Raw genomic sequence first — 18,508 nt, 5'->3', positions numbered from 1 at the left:
ATTTCACATAATCAAATTAAACAGACTGTGGGTGTGAGGGCCCTGTTACTTGGTAAGTAATATATCAGCAGCAATCTGAATGAGCTGGAGATGTCAGATTACCATAAAGACCTGGTAAATCATTGCAGTAGTATGTCACAGACTCAGTGTTTTACATAATTTGAGGTAAAAAAGGAGAACAAGAAGAAAATGTTGGCACTGTACTTTTCTGAGGGGATAGTGAATGGTATGTCACCTAAGCATGGTGCCTACCAAGCTTCAGACCACTGTTTAAGACCAACAAACACAAACAGGTTGTGATTAAGTGAGTCATTGCTTTATTTCCAACAGCTTTTGAGGCACCAAACGTGTTTTTTCAGAACCTGTGGCTGTTTTTTCCAGCAGCTTTTCAGCTCCCAAACCTACTTTTTTTTTTTACCTGTGACTGTGTTTCCTGCAGCTTTTTAGCCCCCAAATTTGGTGTTTTATCGCTGCTTCTCTAGCAGGGCTTGTGGCCCTAAACTGGGTATTTTAAACCAAAACATGATCTTTTCCCAATCATAATCAAGTTGTTTTTGTGTCTAAACCTAACCACACATTTGTCACAGCATTGTTGAAATATAAAATTTCAGTGTATCTGCTACATAATAACATGCAAATGTAACATATTCATGGTTTGCAGAAACATTTAAGCTACCTGTTTTCTGGCGATTTAGTTGAGGAGTGCAATGAACTGAAGATGCTCCAAAACAGAACCCTGGGGGACTCCATATTTTGTCAACTCATATACACACTACACAACATGGTCTCTGTCCTGTAAAAAGTATTTGAATAGATTCATGTTGAGCTGCTTCAAATACTACTGCATTTGGAGTTATCAATATTATAATCTTCAAGAAATATAAAGTCAAATATAAATCCCGATAATAAACAGTAGTTATTCAAAGTTATCAGAAACAGTTGGAGCAACATTTTGGTGGCCTGTGGATGATTCACAGGAAGATTTAAATCAAAGAGAAAGATATGCAAAAGATGCATACTATACAAATGACATCTGCATGTACTAGTTCATTAGAAGGGCTTATCCACCTCTGATCTCATCACTTGCTGTAGACTCATTCATTAGACCGAAGTTAGGAGGGGCTGATTAAATAAGAATAAGCTCTATTAAGTTTGAGTTTAATTATTAAAATCATACATGGTAATTAAAGCATGAATTACACTGGATTTTCCTGCAAATGACATTTCATAAAGCCACATTTAATAAGCCAGAAAAAGGATTGAAGATTGAGGCTGACAAGGAATGGAGTGGGCGTTTGTATGCAGCACCTCTGTGAAATAATAAGGCGCATACTGGGGGTACAGCAGGGACCCTGTTGATCTCAGGCATCTGCTCTTCTGTCTAAAAGGGAAAGAGGAAGAGACACAGGTGGAGCATATGAAATACATTACTGCTGTCAGGGAAAGCCAGGAAGCTCAAATTGAGGCATCTCTGTTTTTATTTTTAGCCTTTACTTCAGAGACAGGCTGTGATTGGTGGGGATCTTTCTACCTTTAAAAGTCTGTTCAAAGAATTTAATGACCCGGAAGTTTCTTGACGAGGTTGTTTGCCGCAGCAAAACAATATCGCGTTCATCTGATACTGATGTGGTTTTTGTGATTGTAATTCAGAGGTGCAGTCAAACAGGAAATCATTGACATTCATGCACCTGGTCTGCCACCTGCCACTGCTGGCAACTGAACACATCTGCTGACACTGTTGGAGACGCCTCACATTCAAACCAGGGCCATAAAACTGAAATGATGCTTGTACCCAAGCTGAGCACTGAGTTTGTGTTTCAACCAGTTTGCTGTTATTGTACTGACACCTTTGCCGAGCCCCATTTCATAGCCTAAAGAACAACAAAGCACTGTTTCAAGTTGAATAAAAGTTGTTTTATCAATACGGCCATGTCTGAGCACACAACACGAACGAACGAACACATCTGTTCACACAGGTACACTACTATATACAACACAACCCTTCACAAAGCGCTGTAAAACTCCTTTGTACTGTAATAAATAAATAAAAGCACAAACATATATACATGGTGCTAAAATCACATCAAAATACTGCCTCTGCCTTATTGTCCCATTGAGAAACTACAACAGTAATCAAAGCAATTCAATTTTTATAGCGTCTGTAAAACAAAAACATCAAGAGACACCTAAAGCATTGGCACAGGGAGCTCTTTACACATAAAAATGCCCATGAGAGATAATATGTAAATATACTACATGAATATTCAAGTGTAATAGTTTAGCATTCCGCATGACAGTATCAATAAGGAAACTTATTGTTCTGGGTGCTTGCAGTGATAACTTTAGGTCAACATCTTCCATTCTTTACAGCCTGTATAAAGTAAAGATGGGTTTTTTATAAAGTAATGACATAAATGAAATAAAAAATAACAACACACTAAGGGTTCAGGTGTGAGGCAGACTAAGGCACAGTGGTGCTTTGAGCTAAATGCTAAAGTCAGTATGCTAACATGCAATTGCAATGCAATCATGCTAATGTGTAGCAGGTGTGATTTACCATGATCACCATGTTACTTTAGGGTTTTAGCATGCTGACACTTGCTCATTAGCACTTAACACAAAGTAGAGCTGAGGCTGATGGGAATTAGAACTAGGTATTGTTTAAAACATTTTGTGACCATTGCCAATACCAGTACCCCCAAAGTGATACCAATAACAATAGAGTACTTCATTTAATTCCCATAATGTGTAGTACGGCCATACTTTTGAATGTTTTTTTTGGCATCTGGGCACGCTGAACTGCCAACTCCCCACACCACAGACTGTTAAAGCTTGTTGGTTGTAGCTGCCATGTCAGTCACCAGCTAAACATCTACAGTGACAGGGCTAACTGTTAGCATCACACGGCTAATGTTACCTCATGCCATTAACCGATTTAACAACAGTGTTGAGCCGTTTCAATGTCAGCGTGTGTTTGTTGGGACAGTTTAACGGCTCCCTGTTGGTTGTAAGCCACTGCTGCTGTGTTAGCATGTGCTAATGGGGTCAGATGTTAAACTGAATGTTTGCCGGGCATGAGAGCGGCTACGGAGATGGCAGTAACAGAATGTTTGCTGATCGGATGCAGGTATCGTTTGACTGGAGAAATTTCTGTAGTACTTTGCTCCTACCTTGATACCTTACAGACCTAATGGGAATGTAATCTTTTTTTTTTGGTATTTGATAATGAACCAACTTATTGAACAAGTTAAAAGTTTGTCCTGAAGATGGCGCTAAATGGAAGTTTTCAGATCACTAAAGTATTATAATTTATCCTGAGGGAGACATGACTGACCAGACGTCATGACAATCCATCCAGTAGGTGGTGAAACATTTCATTAAAACCCACAAATGCAAACATATCCTGGCGCTATAGGAAAATTAATGGAATCACTAAAATCATTTGTCATCTGGGGACCATGAATGTCTGCACAAAATTTCATGGCTATGGACCAAAGTGGTGGATTGACCGAGCAGCATTACTGTCCCTAGAGCCATGCTACTAGTGTGGCTAAAAGTGACAAATGTTGTCAGAAATTTGTGATGAGAACTGTTGTACAATAATATCAGTGCTTAAAATGGTTTGACCCAACATGTTTTCCTTCTGTCCATCCTCCTGCACCACAAAAAAATCTTTCACTTTTACAGGAATGGTTCAAAACTTGCTTTCTCTGGCTTTTGCAGCTGAATGTCTACACTCTGATAAAACTGACATATTAGCACAGCTGCAGCATCTCTCTTAAAACCACACCTGCGGTTATTTCTCTAAACAAGAAAAACATGCTTCAGATAAAACAAAATAAATGATACAGGCAGCGTGGGTCTGGAAAACGTGGGACTGACGTTGTCGCACCTCATCTCTCAATCCTAATGTTCTGTGCCTCACGTTATGCACGACTTGAACATAAACAAAGCCTGTCTGATAAATGAAAGAGGGGCAGTTTGCTCCATGGCAAGACAATCACCCGCTAGAGAGATGCAGCCTGATGTTTTGCTTATATTTGGTATACGCTTTTTCTCCTCTTTTGTAGTAAATTTAATAAATATGGTGCTCGAGGGACAAGATGTGAGAAAGACCTGAGAAAGCAAGGCAGTGAGGGAGGGACAGTAAGAGGCAGAGAAGGGGGGAAAAAGTGTAGCTGCAGGGACCCAGTCAATAAAGACACACACAAAAAAAATTGAAAATAAAGAGACATTGAACACCCAGTGGTGCCCCGAGCTAAGGTGCATGACACATGTGAGATTGAAACAACCTTATTTATCTGTTTCTCTCTCTGTGTATCCAGTAACTTTGAAAAAGACCACAAAAATAATCTTTCAAATAAGAAAAAAAAAAAAAAAAAGCATGAGAGAAATGTTTTTCTGAAGCCACCCTGGAGCCGATCCTGATGCTTCATGAATGTCTTTATCCTTTTCCAAGTGCTGGGTTGGCTGTTCAGTCTGAAATGTATCAATATTCAGAGATACACAATGGTTTCCTCACTGCCCTCCTCCCCGTCGCTGTCAGTCTCCAAGGAAACAAGTGCACTGAGGTCCAACTGAGGGTCACCAGGATGAGGGAGTGCTGGATACGGGTCAGCTCCGCTTGCTGTTGACGACCAGGTCTCCCCGATATAGCTGTGACTGTTGAGATCTGAGTGAGCACAAGAAAAAACACTACTATCACACTCTGTGTAGAAGAAATGCAGTTACTGATACTGATAATACTCTGGTCAAATCAATCATTCACTAACCACTCATACATAATCACCAGGATGGGACATGTAGCCACTTGTTTAATGAGCTCAGTCTAATTGTTCAGCCCACTCATCTAATCACTAAATGCACATAGATCAACCACAGCTGCTGCAGCTCAGACTGCTGCTCCTTCCTGCACCGGTGCATGGCACAGGGAATGAAAACAAAAAGACTTTCAAGCTATCCATCATCCCCCCTTCTACTTAGAGGTGTCACTTTTATCATTATCTTCGTCAACATAATCCATCGTCATGGTCGGGATTCGATGACACCCGCCTCCTCACTCTTGACGGTTAACAAGAAGAGATGAGGAAACAGGGGCCGGAAACGAGGAAGGATGAGCACATATGTTAGCCAGAGCAGCCTTGAACCGGATAACAAGGATTTAAACCCTTGAGTCGGCAGACATGTGGCCTGCTGAAGTGTTTTTGAGCAACATATTGCATCCCCAGCTTCAGGGCCGCTCCCTTCAAGGATCAATCGCATTATTATTCAATTAAAAGTGATCTGAAAGAGAATGTGTTTTTGCGGGTGACATCTAGTTGAGAATGTGTGTTCTCTTACATTTGTGTGCATGGTGGGTGCTGTCTAGCATTAGGGCAGGTGTGCTGTCATGGTAACAGATGGCGTGAACTATAAATTGCCTCATTGTGTCCCTGTAGGAAAGTGTCTGTTTGATTAATTATATAAAAGTCTGTTAGAGTAGCTCTGTTAGCCACCATATAGGCCCGGCCCCTGATAGATGAGACATCAGTGTGCAGCCAGATGATAAAACCACTCAATCTTTATCCATGAAGTGATACCATTTTAGCATTATTAATATGTGACAACACAGACAGCAAATGCCTGCTATTTAAAGAAAGCAACAGAAAAAAATAAATGAATTTGTCAAGAGCAGCAGAGCGTTTGGAGAAAATCTCAGTCCAGTATGGTAACCCAACTGTGGCAAACAGAACAGTTGGCAAGGGTCGTTAGAACAACATGCAAAATTGTGGTTTGCCAACATAATTAGATGCTATGTAAAATACTGCTGTATACAGGAAAACACCACCACTCTAAATCTGGGTTAAAGCTTTGTGGACAATGCTATAGAACAAATCTGGTAAATAAAAAGATAAACAAGGGTTAGGGCTGTGGATTCTTTGTGCCAATATAATTTACAAACAGCACTAACATATCCACATCCTTTAATTCACTTAAGGGCAGCTCAATTTTTTTTAAATGTTTTTATATAATTTTGTAGCTTTCCAAATTTTTGTTTGAAGAATGTATCTTTTTAGCATCAAAATGCTTTTTTTCCCAAGCCCTTCTAAAACCTTTTCCCCCATGTGACCTGACACAGGTTTCTGCATGATGATGTTGCTACATGATCCCATATACTGCTCTGGACACACGTTAGTTCAATTCCGAAGTCACACAATAACACAAACAAACTAAACAATCAAGGCAGCCCTCTAAGGTGAAATTAATATTTCTGTCAATGGAGTCTTGTGGCTTTGAAGAGGGTGATATATCAGCTTCAGTTCCCCACCACAAAGGGGTGTATGATGACAAATTGAAGCATAAAAATAATCTAAATATAGTGTTCGGGTTAACTGATCTAATTTTTTTAGGTGTTCCTTTTTTTAGGAGGCTGGAATATTTTTTTTTTCTGCTGCTCTTGTCCACAGCCACCAAACTCCTTTTAAAGAAATAGTAATTTTAACCTGCAGAACACAAGGGACCCTATCTTACACCGGGTGCAAAGCGGCGCACAGCGCAGTGCAACTGCTATTGCTAGTTTCAGAATGATGCAGTTGTCATTTTTATGGCCAGTGCTCATGCTGCCTAAGTGGAAAATGCACTTGCGCACATCTGTGCACGCAAGGGTGTGTAGGTCTTAAAATGAGGTGTGATCAGGTGCATTGTTGGCGTATTGCTATTCTGAGGAAGCAGAAAGCGACTGCTCCATTAACCAACAACAAAACGAGTCTAAAGTCAGAATGCCGCAGTATTTTCCTGCTTTTTAAAGAGCACATTATACAGATAGAAAGACGGGCCCACAAAGAGGTTGCAGGTGGGTGAAATTATACATTATAAATATAGAAAATATTAATTACATTCTCTAAAATGTGAACGTAGCAGAGAGCAGAGCAGAGCCGCAGAGCTGCTTTCCAACCTCCATTAAGAGAGACAATGTGCACATTAACATTGTGCATTGATTATTTCAGAAGCTTAAAGTTCAGTTGTGTTTCCTCTGTCACGTTTATAACTACAGTTCTTAGTTTTGATGCTTGAATGTCCCATGATATTTGCTGCAGTGACATTATTGCTCTGACTGTATTGTTATAAAATCACTTGCTTCTCCAATTTGCTGAATCTGCCATGGCAATAGCAGTGTGCCATGTGCAGGTCCACCTGAATTTTACAAGGAATGGGAGATGACACTCTGATTAGTTGAATTTATATGTTACACCCAAAACACACTTATGATTAATAATTAACTAAATACAACTTCTTTGCCTTTTGCGGTTTACTTTGCGACCAGCTTACGCACTATTTCACTAGCAAAAGTGGATTTGGACACGCCCTAAATGCACTTAGACCACACACTTTAGACCATGTGCTACAGAACATTTGATAATTAAGTAAGTTTGTTTGTGTTATTGTGCGACTTTCAGAACCAAACTTATTTGGCGCCCACAGCAGTAGGCTACATCACATAGCTCCTGTGCCCTGGTACTGCTGTGTACCTCTCCAAACTGGGAGCAAGCTGCCAACTACTGCAGGTGGTACGCTGACTATGGATCTATAACTGTGTTTGTACAGTACAAACAAATGTAGTATTTTATTATAGTGACTCTCAGTGTGTCTTCACCTTGTTAAATAAAGATTTAATCTTCACCTCCAAGCTCAGATCTTCCAAGCTAACACTTTCTTCACCCTCCATGCTTGCACTGTCAGTGAACAGTGTCTGTGGGGGTGGGGTGTGTGTGTATTGCTCATTATTTATTTCATTTTTATTGTTTTTACTCTGTTTATTGTCTATTAGTCAAGACAAAGAGAATTTTCTGCTCTGGTGGGACTATTTTATTTTATGTCCTAGTTGTGATCTCAATATTAATCTTAAGAATCATTAGTATCATTTATTTAACCATTACTGTGCAGCCCGATACTTGGTTAGAAAGTCACCAATCAGGTTTGTGCACTATGCTGCATATGATACAAGGTGTGAATTAATCTACTTACTGTAAAGAGGACCAGTTTCATCTCTCTTTTCATCTTTGTCCAACTCATGATGCTCTCATCTTCTGTATGAAAAGGTGAGCAACAAAAACCTGACTCGGCTCGTCATTCCATCCAACTGGTTCCCCGAGATTACATTGTGTGGGAACAAATTATGGAAATCCACTGAGTGAGAAAGGGTGTGTATTTGTGTGTGTGTGCATGAGAAGAAATGCTCAGGTGAGGATGAGAAGTGAGATCGTGTTTCTGTGTGACTGATGACACAATGGGTAATTTGCATTTAAAAGAGATTCCTTTTCTTTTCACAAGATGAAGAGATACCAGGTTCCTCCACAGACCAGGCAGCATGTGATCCACTATGAGGAGGTATTCAAATCTGAGATAGCGCATAAAAATACGAAAATGACTCCTTACAGAAATATAAATCTAATGGGGAATTATGTGATGATTGGGCAATATTATTCAGAGTCTACGAGTATTTCATGGCAGGCCCTCATGGGATCCACTGAGGAATGCATTGTGGGTAGGTGGAATGCACCCTGCGTTGCGGACTGCAGCCAAGTATACACCCCAGGCTTGTTAACAAGTGACTCAGGCTTCACCGGGGCTTGTGTGCGCTCAATAACGAGGAAAGGTTAATAAGCTGATCAATGAGGACGTGACTGTGCCGCCTGCTGTGGCTGGTAAACAATACCAGAAACTCTGCATCAGCTGCACTTAACGCTGACCCCATTTTTTACATGGCTGAGGAACAAGACACGTGTAACCTGTAATTTTCTCCCCGCCTGCTGCGAATATTAGAATGAGCTGAATGGATTAGGAATGGGGACGGGCAAGCGTGAGAATGTAGCTGACACCTCGCGAGTGAAACCCAGATTAATATGTGTCTGCATTTCTCACTCCCCACCTCGCACCTCCCCCCTTCTCCTGATGCGATGACAAGTCATGCTGTAATGAGTTTTGTGAAGATTTTTTTAGATCGATGTCCCAATCAGTCCGCCATCGCCTGTGAACTGTGATTCACATGCTGTTGTCTGTCCTGCCAGTCGATGGATAGAGGAACCATTGATTTTTCTTTTCCTTTGGCAGGCAGGGGCCCCCGGCTCGCTGCTGGTGCAGGTGGAGGTGGTAGTGGTGGAAAGGTGGGGGTGGTTTCTTTGTCAGGAGACACTGATTAACTGAGAGGAAGGACAGACAAGGCCTCACCAGGGATAGAGCCTTGAGAGCAGAGAGTGAGTGTGTGTGTGTGTGTGTGTGTGTGTGTGTACAGTACACTCTCACGTACATGGGTGAAACCAGTGCAGGCGCAGGGATTGTTTACATTCTCACAGGAAGCAGATTTCTCATTTAAGCTAAGCAGCAGAGACACTGTGATAACCGTTCACTGCTGTCCACTACGAGAGGCACTTGAGCTGTGTAATGTCACACCATTAGCACTATGATACAGGATATTAAACATAACCACTAATGGAAATTAGTAATTGAGATACTTGATGCATTCATTAGTGCATTTTTCCACACTACATTATGTCCATTCACAGATGGTACCTGAGTGCAAAAAAAAAAGCTTGGAGAAAAAAAAATCAGTTTTTCCTCATTAATATGGAAATTATTATAGTTATATGCTCAAAAATCTAATCTGCTCATTTAGTTTTTTGTTGCTCTAAAAGTGATTGTGTCACTAGAGCTACAACAATTAGTTAAATAACTGATTAATAATTAATAATCTTGATTATCGTTTAGGTATTTTTTTCTAGTTCCAACCTCTTATGTGATGATTTGCATTTTTGTATTTATTTCAGTGTTTCCAAACCCAGGGTGGAGACCGCTTAAATGGCTCACAGGTTTCAGGGACAGTTCAGGTATGAGTTTTCAAGTGTTGGAAATATTGGTTGTGTAGATGTCTGCCTTCTTTCCAGTATAATGGAACTAGATGGCACTCAGCTTGTGGTGCTCAACGCGCCAAAACACATTTGAAAAACTCAACAGCAATGTCTTTTTCTACAAATCATGACTCGGTTACTCAAGATAATCCACAGACCTTGTTGTGAGCAGTTTCATGTAGGAACTATTTTCTTTATACCAAATTATATCTGCACAAAGAGATTGCTGTTGATTTTTTCAAAGGTATTTTTGGCACTCTGAGTGCCATGTAGTTCCATTATATTGGAACATCTCTACGGCCAATATCTGCAACACTTGGCAACTCACACCAAAACAATATAGAGTGATTAATAGCACTACAGGTAAGAGGAGAAATATATATTTTTGAATCTTGGGATGAACTGCCCCTTTAAATTTAAGGGGTTCCCAAAATACTTACTGTAATAGAAAACTTCTGCTACACGGATTTAAATTCTTACTTTCAATCTTTGCTCTTGTGTGAAGTATCTTATAGTTTCATCTCTTGGTGCCTAAAAAATGTATTCAGATCAGATAAAAATTCAGAGGTCAAAGCTTAATGTTACACCTGTGTGTGCAGGGGGACGCTGCTTTATTTAAGGAGTCAAAAGCTGAAAAGTTTGGGAGACAGTATTGGTGGAACTGACAGTACTGGTGGAAACTAGGTGTCTAAGGATGTCACCTTGGGCTTCAACAAATTGTAACAGAGCAACTTAGCGAGAAAATAATTAGCAAAAGTGATAATGAGAATAATTGTTAGATAGAGCCTGAGTCCACACACCAGACAGGCCAACACATAGATAAAATCATCCCACACAGCATGTATAACAGTGCCAGGCGACAACAAAAGCCATTCAATTTGTGTTTTGTTTTAAACTCCCCCCTATCACAGATGATAAAACATTAACTTCTTACCATTAGGTGTATGCTGCAGCTCAAGCCTTCCTGCAGGGCTGTAGAGGTACTCTGTCCCCATCATCCACCCCTGGGAGTCTGAGTGTGGACCGTGAGGAGTCTTAGCGATGGGGGGCTGTCTGCTGTTGGATCTTGCCAGCAGGGTGTTCAGACAATTGTGCGCGCTGGGGTCATTTCTTTTGTGGTGGACGTGGCGGTTGTTGACGCTGGTGCTGGCGAACGCAGCCTCGTTTACAAACATAGAGCCATTGCCGGCGTGCTCTCTGGACTGACTAGATGTCGAGTCCTGGGGGAGGGAGAGAGCAAAGATCATGGTCATGTTCAGCTACAGAGCTGAGACAGACATAAAGACCACTGTGAGCAGACATTAAGATGAAGACCAGATGACAACTTCTAAAGCAAGAATGGACGTTGATGAATGATTGCATTTACATGATGAATCAGAAAATTCAAATTACCGTGCAAAATTTATGAAAGTGCTCTTTTAGTAGGGTTTTAGATCAGTTTTGTCTAAGACTGTACTTAAAAAGATCCCGAATCTATTTTCTCATTTACCTCTAGTGGTATCTAGTATAATAGATAGATAAAATATATATAGAAACTTCTGGTTTTATTTGTCCAGGTTTTGACATGTTGCTCTGTGAGATTTCAGCCTCCAAACCAATACAATAGAAGTGAATGGACAACTAGAGTTAAAGGAACAGTATGTATAATCTAGTGATGAGGACTGCAGATTGCAACCAGCTGAAACTCTTCCTGCTTAGAATTCCTTTTGTGTTCATCGTTCAGGTGGTTTTGACTAGGAGCCAAATTATCCACAGAGGTCTCCTCCTCTTCAAAACGAACTGACCAGGTGACTTAAACCAGTAAAAACACTGATTAAAGCACTTTTACAATAAAAACTGTTTCACCGACGCTCTTCGGCTCTTTGAACATGGGATGCTAGCCCAGCACCTGCTGATTGTGTGCTCACTTTTTTTCTCTGATAATCTAAGATCCAGACGTAAGGAGCTTTTAATCGTAAGCCAAATGATCTGCAAGAGGTCTCTTCCTCTCCAAAACAAATGGTCCCCGTGATTTAAACCAGTTAAAACACTGAGTGAAGCAGTTTCACGTTAAAAACTCAATGTTTCTAATGCTACTTGTCGCAGAGGGGCTGCTAATCACTGTGGCCGGTACATAAACGCGAATGGCCCTATATAGAGTCAGTGTTTGTTTTTTTGTCAGTTCTGGGCTACTGTAGAAACATGGGGGTGCAACATAGCAGACTTTATGGACAAGCACCAGCTCTCTATGTAAATATAGACGATTCATTCTGAGATAACTAAAACACAACAATTCTTAGTTTCGGGTGATTATACACTAAAGAAAACATACTTATTCTATTATATTCCATTTCTGCCAAAATATCCTCTTAAATCTTATACACTAACCTTTAAGTGAAAAAAATGTTGAGTCATTTGGGTGAACTGACCCTTTAATGTATGGTTAAAAAGTGTCACTGCTGCAGCTCCCTCCCCCTGTCCTCTCCTAACGCCCCCCTCTCTCTTGTCCTATCTTCACATCAACATGGCCTTCTTTCCTCTGTGGAGCGCAGGCAGCACAGCTAATTAGAAACGACCTGAGAGTGGGTGTGCGTGTGTGCCTCTGTGTATGTGTGTGCGAGAGTCATTCGATCTGTCTCTGACCCTGTGAACTGCTGCCTCTGGCTAAAACATTAGCAGGGGAACATTAGGACCTCCACTGCCTCCGCACGCCTTTGTCAGACCATTGCTGTTAATGCAGCCTCCACACTGACAAAAATAGATGAATGGAAATAAATAAGTCCGCAAAAAGCCAGGAGAGCCTCATCGCATCCAGCCTGTAAAAAGCCCACGGTGGCGTGTAAATTAATGAGGGAGCGAGGGAATATTGTAACACGAGTCTGCTCATTTGTCCGTCCATTCGAGTGCTCTCTGTGTGCTCCTTTTCAACAGTCACACCTGCTGAACTGAGCAGCACAAAGCAGCAGAGGCTCGCATAGTTGTATGTGCTATATTACTTTCACCACTGCTGCTTGTCTGTGTGAGGTACATTGAGTCTTAAAGGGCACGGAGAACAGTGCACCCTTTATCCTCCATGCCTTCCAGCTGCGGGGGACATTTCACTGTAGTGCTTTTCAAACAAAGTGTCGATAATTTAAGTCCTTTCGGACACGATTGATTGGTTTCTCGGGCTGCGTGCCTCTGGTTTTAATTATTTTGTCGGAGCTTTTATTTGCAGCGGTTTAATTATCATCAATCATTAAGATGTTTATTGGTGAGTGGAGCTGCCAGAGCACTAAGACAAATGATGCTGAAATTGCTCTCATTATCGCAGGTCGTATATCAAGACGGGATTGAGCTGCTGTGCGTAAATGAGTGAACCAGCGTAACTCAGGCTGATAGCTGTCTGAGAAAAGCTTCTCATTAATGACTTCAGCCAAGAAATACTCCATAAACATTGCATATCTACCTCACACTCGTGTCAGGGTCAAGAGCTTTGGTCGGGAGCAGAACTGAGCCCTCAATAAATGCCTCAGATTAAACATCAGAGGTTATTTTAAAATTCATAGACTGAAGAAACAGTTGTCAGTTGTGTGTCGGCCCCCCCCTACCTGCTGCCCATCTAGAGGGATGACCATGTGAGGAATCACAGTGGGCAGACTCCTCTGCCGGCTGTGTCTCCAGGTCTGGAGCATCTTTTGCTGGTTCTCCAGACGCTCACGCTCCCTCTCCACACTCCTCTGGCCCTCCCTGAGCCGCTCCAGGCTCTGCTGGTACTCCTCCAGCTGCTCATCCAGCTCTTCCCTCTCGTGCCTCAGCCTCTCCATCTCCAGGTGGCACTGCCTCTCCCTCTCCTCCAGCCTACTCTCCTGCTCCCCCTGCTGGCTCTCCCTGGCTTGGCACTCTCTCTCCCAGCGCTCCCTCTCTTGGCGCAGTTGCTCCTGGAGCCGCTGAGCCGCCGCAACCTCCTCCTTCCGCTTCTCCAGGTTACGCTGCTTCTCCTGTTCCTGAAGGGTGTTGCCCCGGATACTTGGAAGGTGCGGACGTTGGGTGCGAGGGGAAGGGCGCCCAGTCTCCTGCAGGAGGAGACTCTGGACCTCATAGCAGGTGTCCTGGATGGTCACGGCGGCCTGGCACACATGGAAAGACACAGAGATGGCCCAACCACCACTTTAACCAAATGTGCATCTTCACAACAGGTGACTGTTGAGGTGATTTGAATGGCAAAATGTGATGGACATGATGATCGGGCTCTACTGGGTGCCCTGACTTTTTATGTGCTCAGGCAACAGAATCTCTTAACATGGTGAAATGATCCCACCGCCACTGGTAGAGCTGCGGTTTTCAGGTTCATATGTAAGACAGGATACACAGGAACTTTGAATATGAAAATAGCATTGAAATCAAAACCTCAAGCTCACACAGATGGGCAAGAGTATGCACACACATCCCCTCATGCAAATACACACATGCTCTCTCTGCACAAATTTACATTTTATACCAAACAGCAGTGTGTGTGTGTGTGTGTGTGTGTGTAGGGAAACAAAAGACTAGTATGTCTTTCAGCAGAAAAACAATCAGTAGGATTCTCACTCCTGTAGATCGCTCCCTTTGGCTTCAAACAGCTCAGCGCAGTGTTAGTTCTCTGTTTCCTGAAGCTGGAGTGTGCAGGCATTTTAAAGCTTTTATCTTGGCCGAGCATGACACTAGCATGTAGATGTTCTCAGTGTGAACAGAGGAGATACTAAGTTGCTGATTGGATAATAATATAGATGAGGGCTGTGCGCAGGAGAAAAAGTAGCTGGTGGTTGCACACTGAGAAATGCACTCACCTGCAGACTGTAGAGTAACTGAGTCAGGCTTTGGACACTTTGAGCGACCTGTTAAAGGACAAAACCACACACAACATGAAGATTAACATGCTGTGTTTTTCATGCATGAATTTGAGGATTTTAAATGCCACATTTTTCTGCTAAATACAGAGTTATACTTCTACAATCTACTCAGGAAGAAGTCCTCTCATGTCAAGCCAATGGATAGCCATAACACATAAATGCATTCGTGCAACATTTGCGCCCCCCTGAGGTTGCAACCACACAGTTGAGGTTTGAATTAACACACGGCAGTCTATAATGAAATGATTCCCTTTTATCAGAGTCATTTACCTCACAGGTCACAAAAAGCTGCAAACGATAGCATAACTGTGGCACGGTAATTGGAATAAGTCTCCATATCCATTTTTAATAGTGCAATACCTTTGGGAACCAAATGGACTTCTTCCTTTATTATGAGCTTATCAATGATTCATCACATTAAGACTGAAATGTAATTCTAATAGACTGTACTGAATTATTAAAACAACTGTTGGCAATTTTGAGCCACACATCTGTGAAGAAATGGAAAGCGGTGAGGTTCAGATGCAGGCTGTAAGAGGCTATAATGACCCATAATACCTCTGCAGTACCACCATGCCTCCACCATCACAAGCACAGTAATGGGAAACACATTACATCATATTGCTGCATCAATATTTAACTGAAAAACACCTATTAAATTCACAATCTTTATTTATATCATGAGGTCATACAAGAATCACTGGGCGCTCGATACATTTTATATAACAGAAACTGTGCTGTACCTTGAAGTCGATGTCATTCACGTCTGTTTTTTGCAAGAGAGTTGGGAGGACCTCGGTCCAACTTCCCTCACTGGCTTCTGGGTTTTCAGGTGAGGCCTCAGAGTCAGAGGGGGACTCTACAAGTGTAGCAGGGCTGACAGGAAACACAGAGTCTGTGTCAGAGTCTGGGCTGTGACTCGGTGGAGAACAGGCCTTGGATGACAGCGTGGTTTTCAGGTGTTCAACTGGAAAAACAAAAACAAGTGTGATACTAAGTGAGCTGCTCATTAAAATATGAGACTGAGAATTATGTTGGATGAACATGACACAATGTTTTGTGGCTCAAGGGGGTCTGAGGGACAAAACAAACTGGAGGCAGTTTAGTAATAAAAATGGATGACTATATTTTCTGGTCTTGTCCCTTTAATATTTTATGTTGTCAAGAGACTGCTGAAGAGATAATGAAAATATTTGAAATATAAATTGACTCCTTGTTGTCACATTCTACCTGAGCAAAATCTGGGATAAATGTATATCACAGGATTAATATACTATGGAATCCCATTTCTGCCAGTATAATAAAAAAAAAAGGTCCTGGAAGTCATTTTAATTACAATCTTTCTCAAAATAGTTAATATCTAAAAACTTTTTCAAAATGATTTACTTATCACAAAAAGAAATTCTAATAATATCTTAAAATAATGACTTATAGTAATATCTTTCAAAATAATTACTTACTTATCTCAAAATTCTAAGAAACTTTCTCAAGATATTGACTTAGTGTTTTTATTATTTTGAGATATTAAGTCAACATTTTGAGACAAGTAAGTCATTATTCTAAGTTTCTCATTAGGTTTTGAGATACTAACTCTTCCATAAATATCTCTTTAAAACACCCTCAAACCAAAAACGACTGGACTGCAATTGTCAATTAAATAAACTGTATTGAGAAACTGACTTTCTTCTCAAGATAATTACTCAAACAATGCATAAAAAACTGGGGAAATAATCTACTGTGAACACATACACATGCCTATAAGATGTTTCCTGTTACATGTGTAATTACCTTGTTCCTTGTTTCTGTAGTATAATGTTGCCAAAAAGTCTGCATTTCTTTATGAAACAGAAAAATGTTTGGTTTTGCCTACTTATTGATTAGGCACTTAATATCCCCCTATTTAGCATTTATAAGCAGCACATAAACATTTAATAAATGGTTTATAACACATTATAATGTAGTTGTGCTGTATGCATGTGTTTGTCCACAACTATTACTCCTCCTGTGGACATCATCAGTTAACACTGTATAAACAGATAATAAATAGCAATATAGTAAAACACAGTTACAATAATATTAAATATGTCTTCATACTGTAATAGAAGGTATACTTTTTGACAAGTTCTGTGCATTAATAAACACTTAAAATGTCCTCATATCTGCCTACAATTACTCTACAGTTAAAGCATGTATTATATGTTTATATATTGTCTGTAGATGCAAAACGGGGGTTAAAGTAAAGTGTATTTAATATTTTTCTCCCTTTTGTTCTGTGTTGTCAAAAACCAAAACACAAACAAAGCTGCACTGTATTTCTGTGTTTGTTCCTGCAGGGGTACAGTACATGTAAAAATATGTCACCCTCTTTCAAAGCTGCAGCCAGCAACATGGCAGCCTGGGGCAGCTCCTCAGAGTGCGGCTGGATGAGCAGTCGGGGTTCAACCAACGAGGCGTCCGTCCTCCCACTCAGAGCAGAGAGCTCTGCGTAGACCTGCAGCTTCTCCTCCAGGCTGGAGCAAATCCGCTGGTCCTGGCTCATCAGACTCTCTGATACACAAGGTCATGGGGTTCATGGATGAAGTATTGTAAAACTTTTACTCGGGGGTAAAGAATGTGCAAGACTGCGAAGCCAAAAATAACAGATAAATGATGCCACCGGGTTCATATACCTTGTAACTTGTGGATCTTCTGGATACGAGCCTCAGCAGCTCGCTTTTCCTCTTCAGATTCACTGGTGTATTCTTCCTCTTCCTCTGGACAGCTAAGCAGAGAAAACAACAACTGAGAGTTAGACTTTGTACAAATGGGGAAATCTGAATATGTAGTTCTCAATATCCTTCTCAGTTTACACACACAGACATAGACACAGACAGACAGACAGACAGACACACACACACACACGTAAAACAGGCTTCTACACACCTCTCTACAGCCTCTCTAATAAGCCTCATCCAGGTGTTTCTTTCCTCTTTAGATGATGTGTGGACCTCGTACATTTCTGGCCCGGCGGCTGATGCGCTAATCAAAAACATCCCTCTCTCTTCGTTTGCTACTTCTCGCACTATTAACTTCTGCAGTGCGATGACTGGAGGCTTCTGATCCTGATGCACATTAAAAGTTGGGAAGGAATATTGTTTCATGAACACAATGTGATAATGGCCCAAGATAAAATAACAGCTGGGTATTTGTCTCTCTGAGATCAAAGTGATTAATGTGTGCGTACCACAGTGGCAAACGTATACTTCTGGTCTTTTTCTTGCAGGAAGATGAGTGTGTCTGTGAGAAGGAGTGCCAGGACATCTATGAAAGTGATAAGCAGAAAAAACATGTCACAAGCCGAATCATTAATTTACATTATGTACATACTATATGCATGTAAAAAGGATGCACAATTAGGATTAACAAACATCAGTCTCACCTTTAAGCCGACCAGTGGCGGTCTTCCACAGAAGCACGCCCTGGTGTTTGAGCGTCTGTCCTGGCCCCATCATGTCCTGCTTGCGGAAGGTATGGCCGTTCTTCAGCTTGGCTGAGCTGCGGTTCTCCATGCGGCTCCACACTTCCTGTAACCTCTGATGCCGCTCGTACTCACTGACGCTCAGGTCCACGGCTGCTATCACCTCTCGAATCTGAGCCAGTGCTTTGGAAAGGTCAGCATGCTCCTCTGTTTCCTCTAAAGGATCAGCAAGGAGGAATACACAATGATTGAGATATCTTGTTTTACCTTAATTGATGCACTGTATATTGTGCTGTAGCTGACCATATGATGAT

At 41.3% G+C, this 18,508-nt stretch overlaps 1 protein-coding gene across 4 annotated transcripts in view; it reads right to left on the bottom strand.

Moving 5' to 3' along the window:
* Window positions 1-1,899: 1,899 nt before the first annotated feature.
* Window positions 1,900-18,508, bottom strand: part of arhgef28a (Rho guanine nucleotide exchange factor (GEF) 28a) — a 57,065-nt gene continuing 40,456 nt past the window's right edge. For all 4 annotated transcript variants that reach the window (XM_033647321.2, XM_078162101.1, XM_078162100.1 and 1 more), the window contains 10 exons: window positions 18,156-18,410; window positions 17,961-18,037; window positions 17,660-17,838; window positions 17,407-17,498; window positions 17,099-17,284; window positions 15,481-15,704; window positions 14,675-14,722; window positions 13,454-13,972; window positions 10,819-11,104; window positions 1,900-4,672 (listed from right to left, as the gene is read on the bottom strand). In XM_033647321.2, coding sequence (XP_033503212.2) covers window positions 4,497-4,672; window positions 10,819-11,104; window positions 13,454-13,972; window positions 14,675-14,722; window positions 15,481-15,704; window positions 17,099-17,284; window positions 17,407-17,498; window positions 17,660-17,838; window positions 17,961-18,037; window positions 18,156-18,410 — 2,042 coding nt within the window. In that variant the 3' untranslated portion in view covers window positions 1,900-4,496. The remainder of the gene's footprint in view (window positions 4,673-10,818; window positions 11,105-13,453; window positions 13,973-14,674; window positions 14,723-15,480; window positions 15,705-17,098; window positions 17,285-17,406; window positions 17,499-17,659; window positions 17,839-17,960; window positions 18,038-18,155; window positions 18,411-18,508) is intronic.

This window comes from Epinephelus lanceolatus, chromosome 19 (genome assembly GCF_041903045.1).
Source record: "Epinephelus lanceolatus isolate andai-2023 chromosome 19, ASM4190304v1, whole genome shotgun sequence".
Taxonomy (NCBI): Eukaryota; Metazoa; Chordata; class Actinopteri; order Perciformes; family Serranidae; genus Epinephelus; species Epinephelus lanceolatus.
Note: the sequence above shows the minus strand (reverse complement) of the source record. Positions and strands in the feature narration are given on the sequence as shown.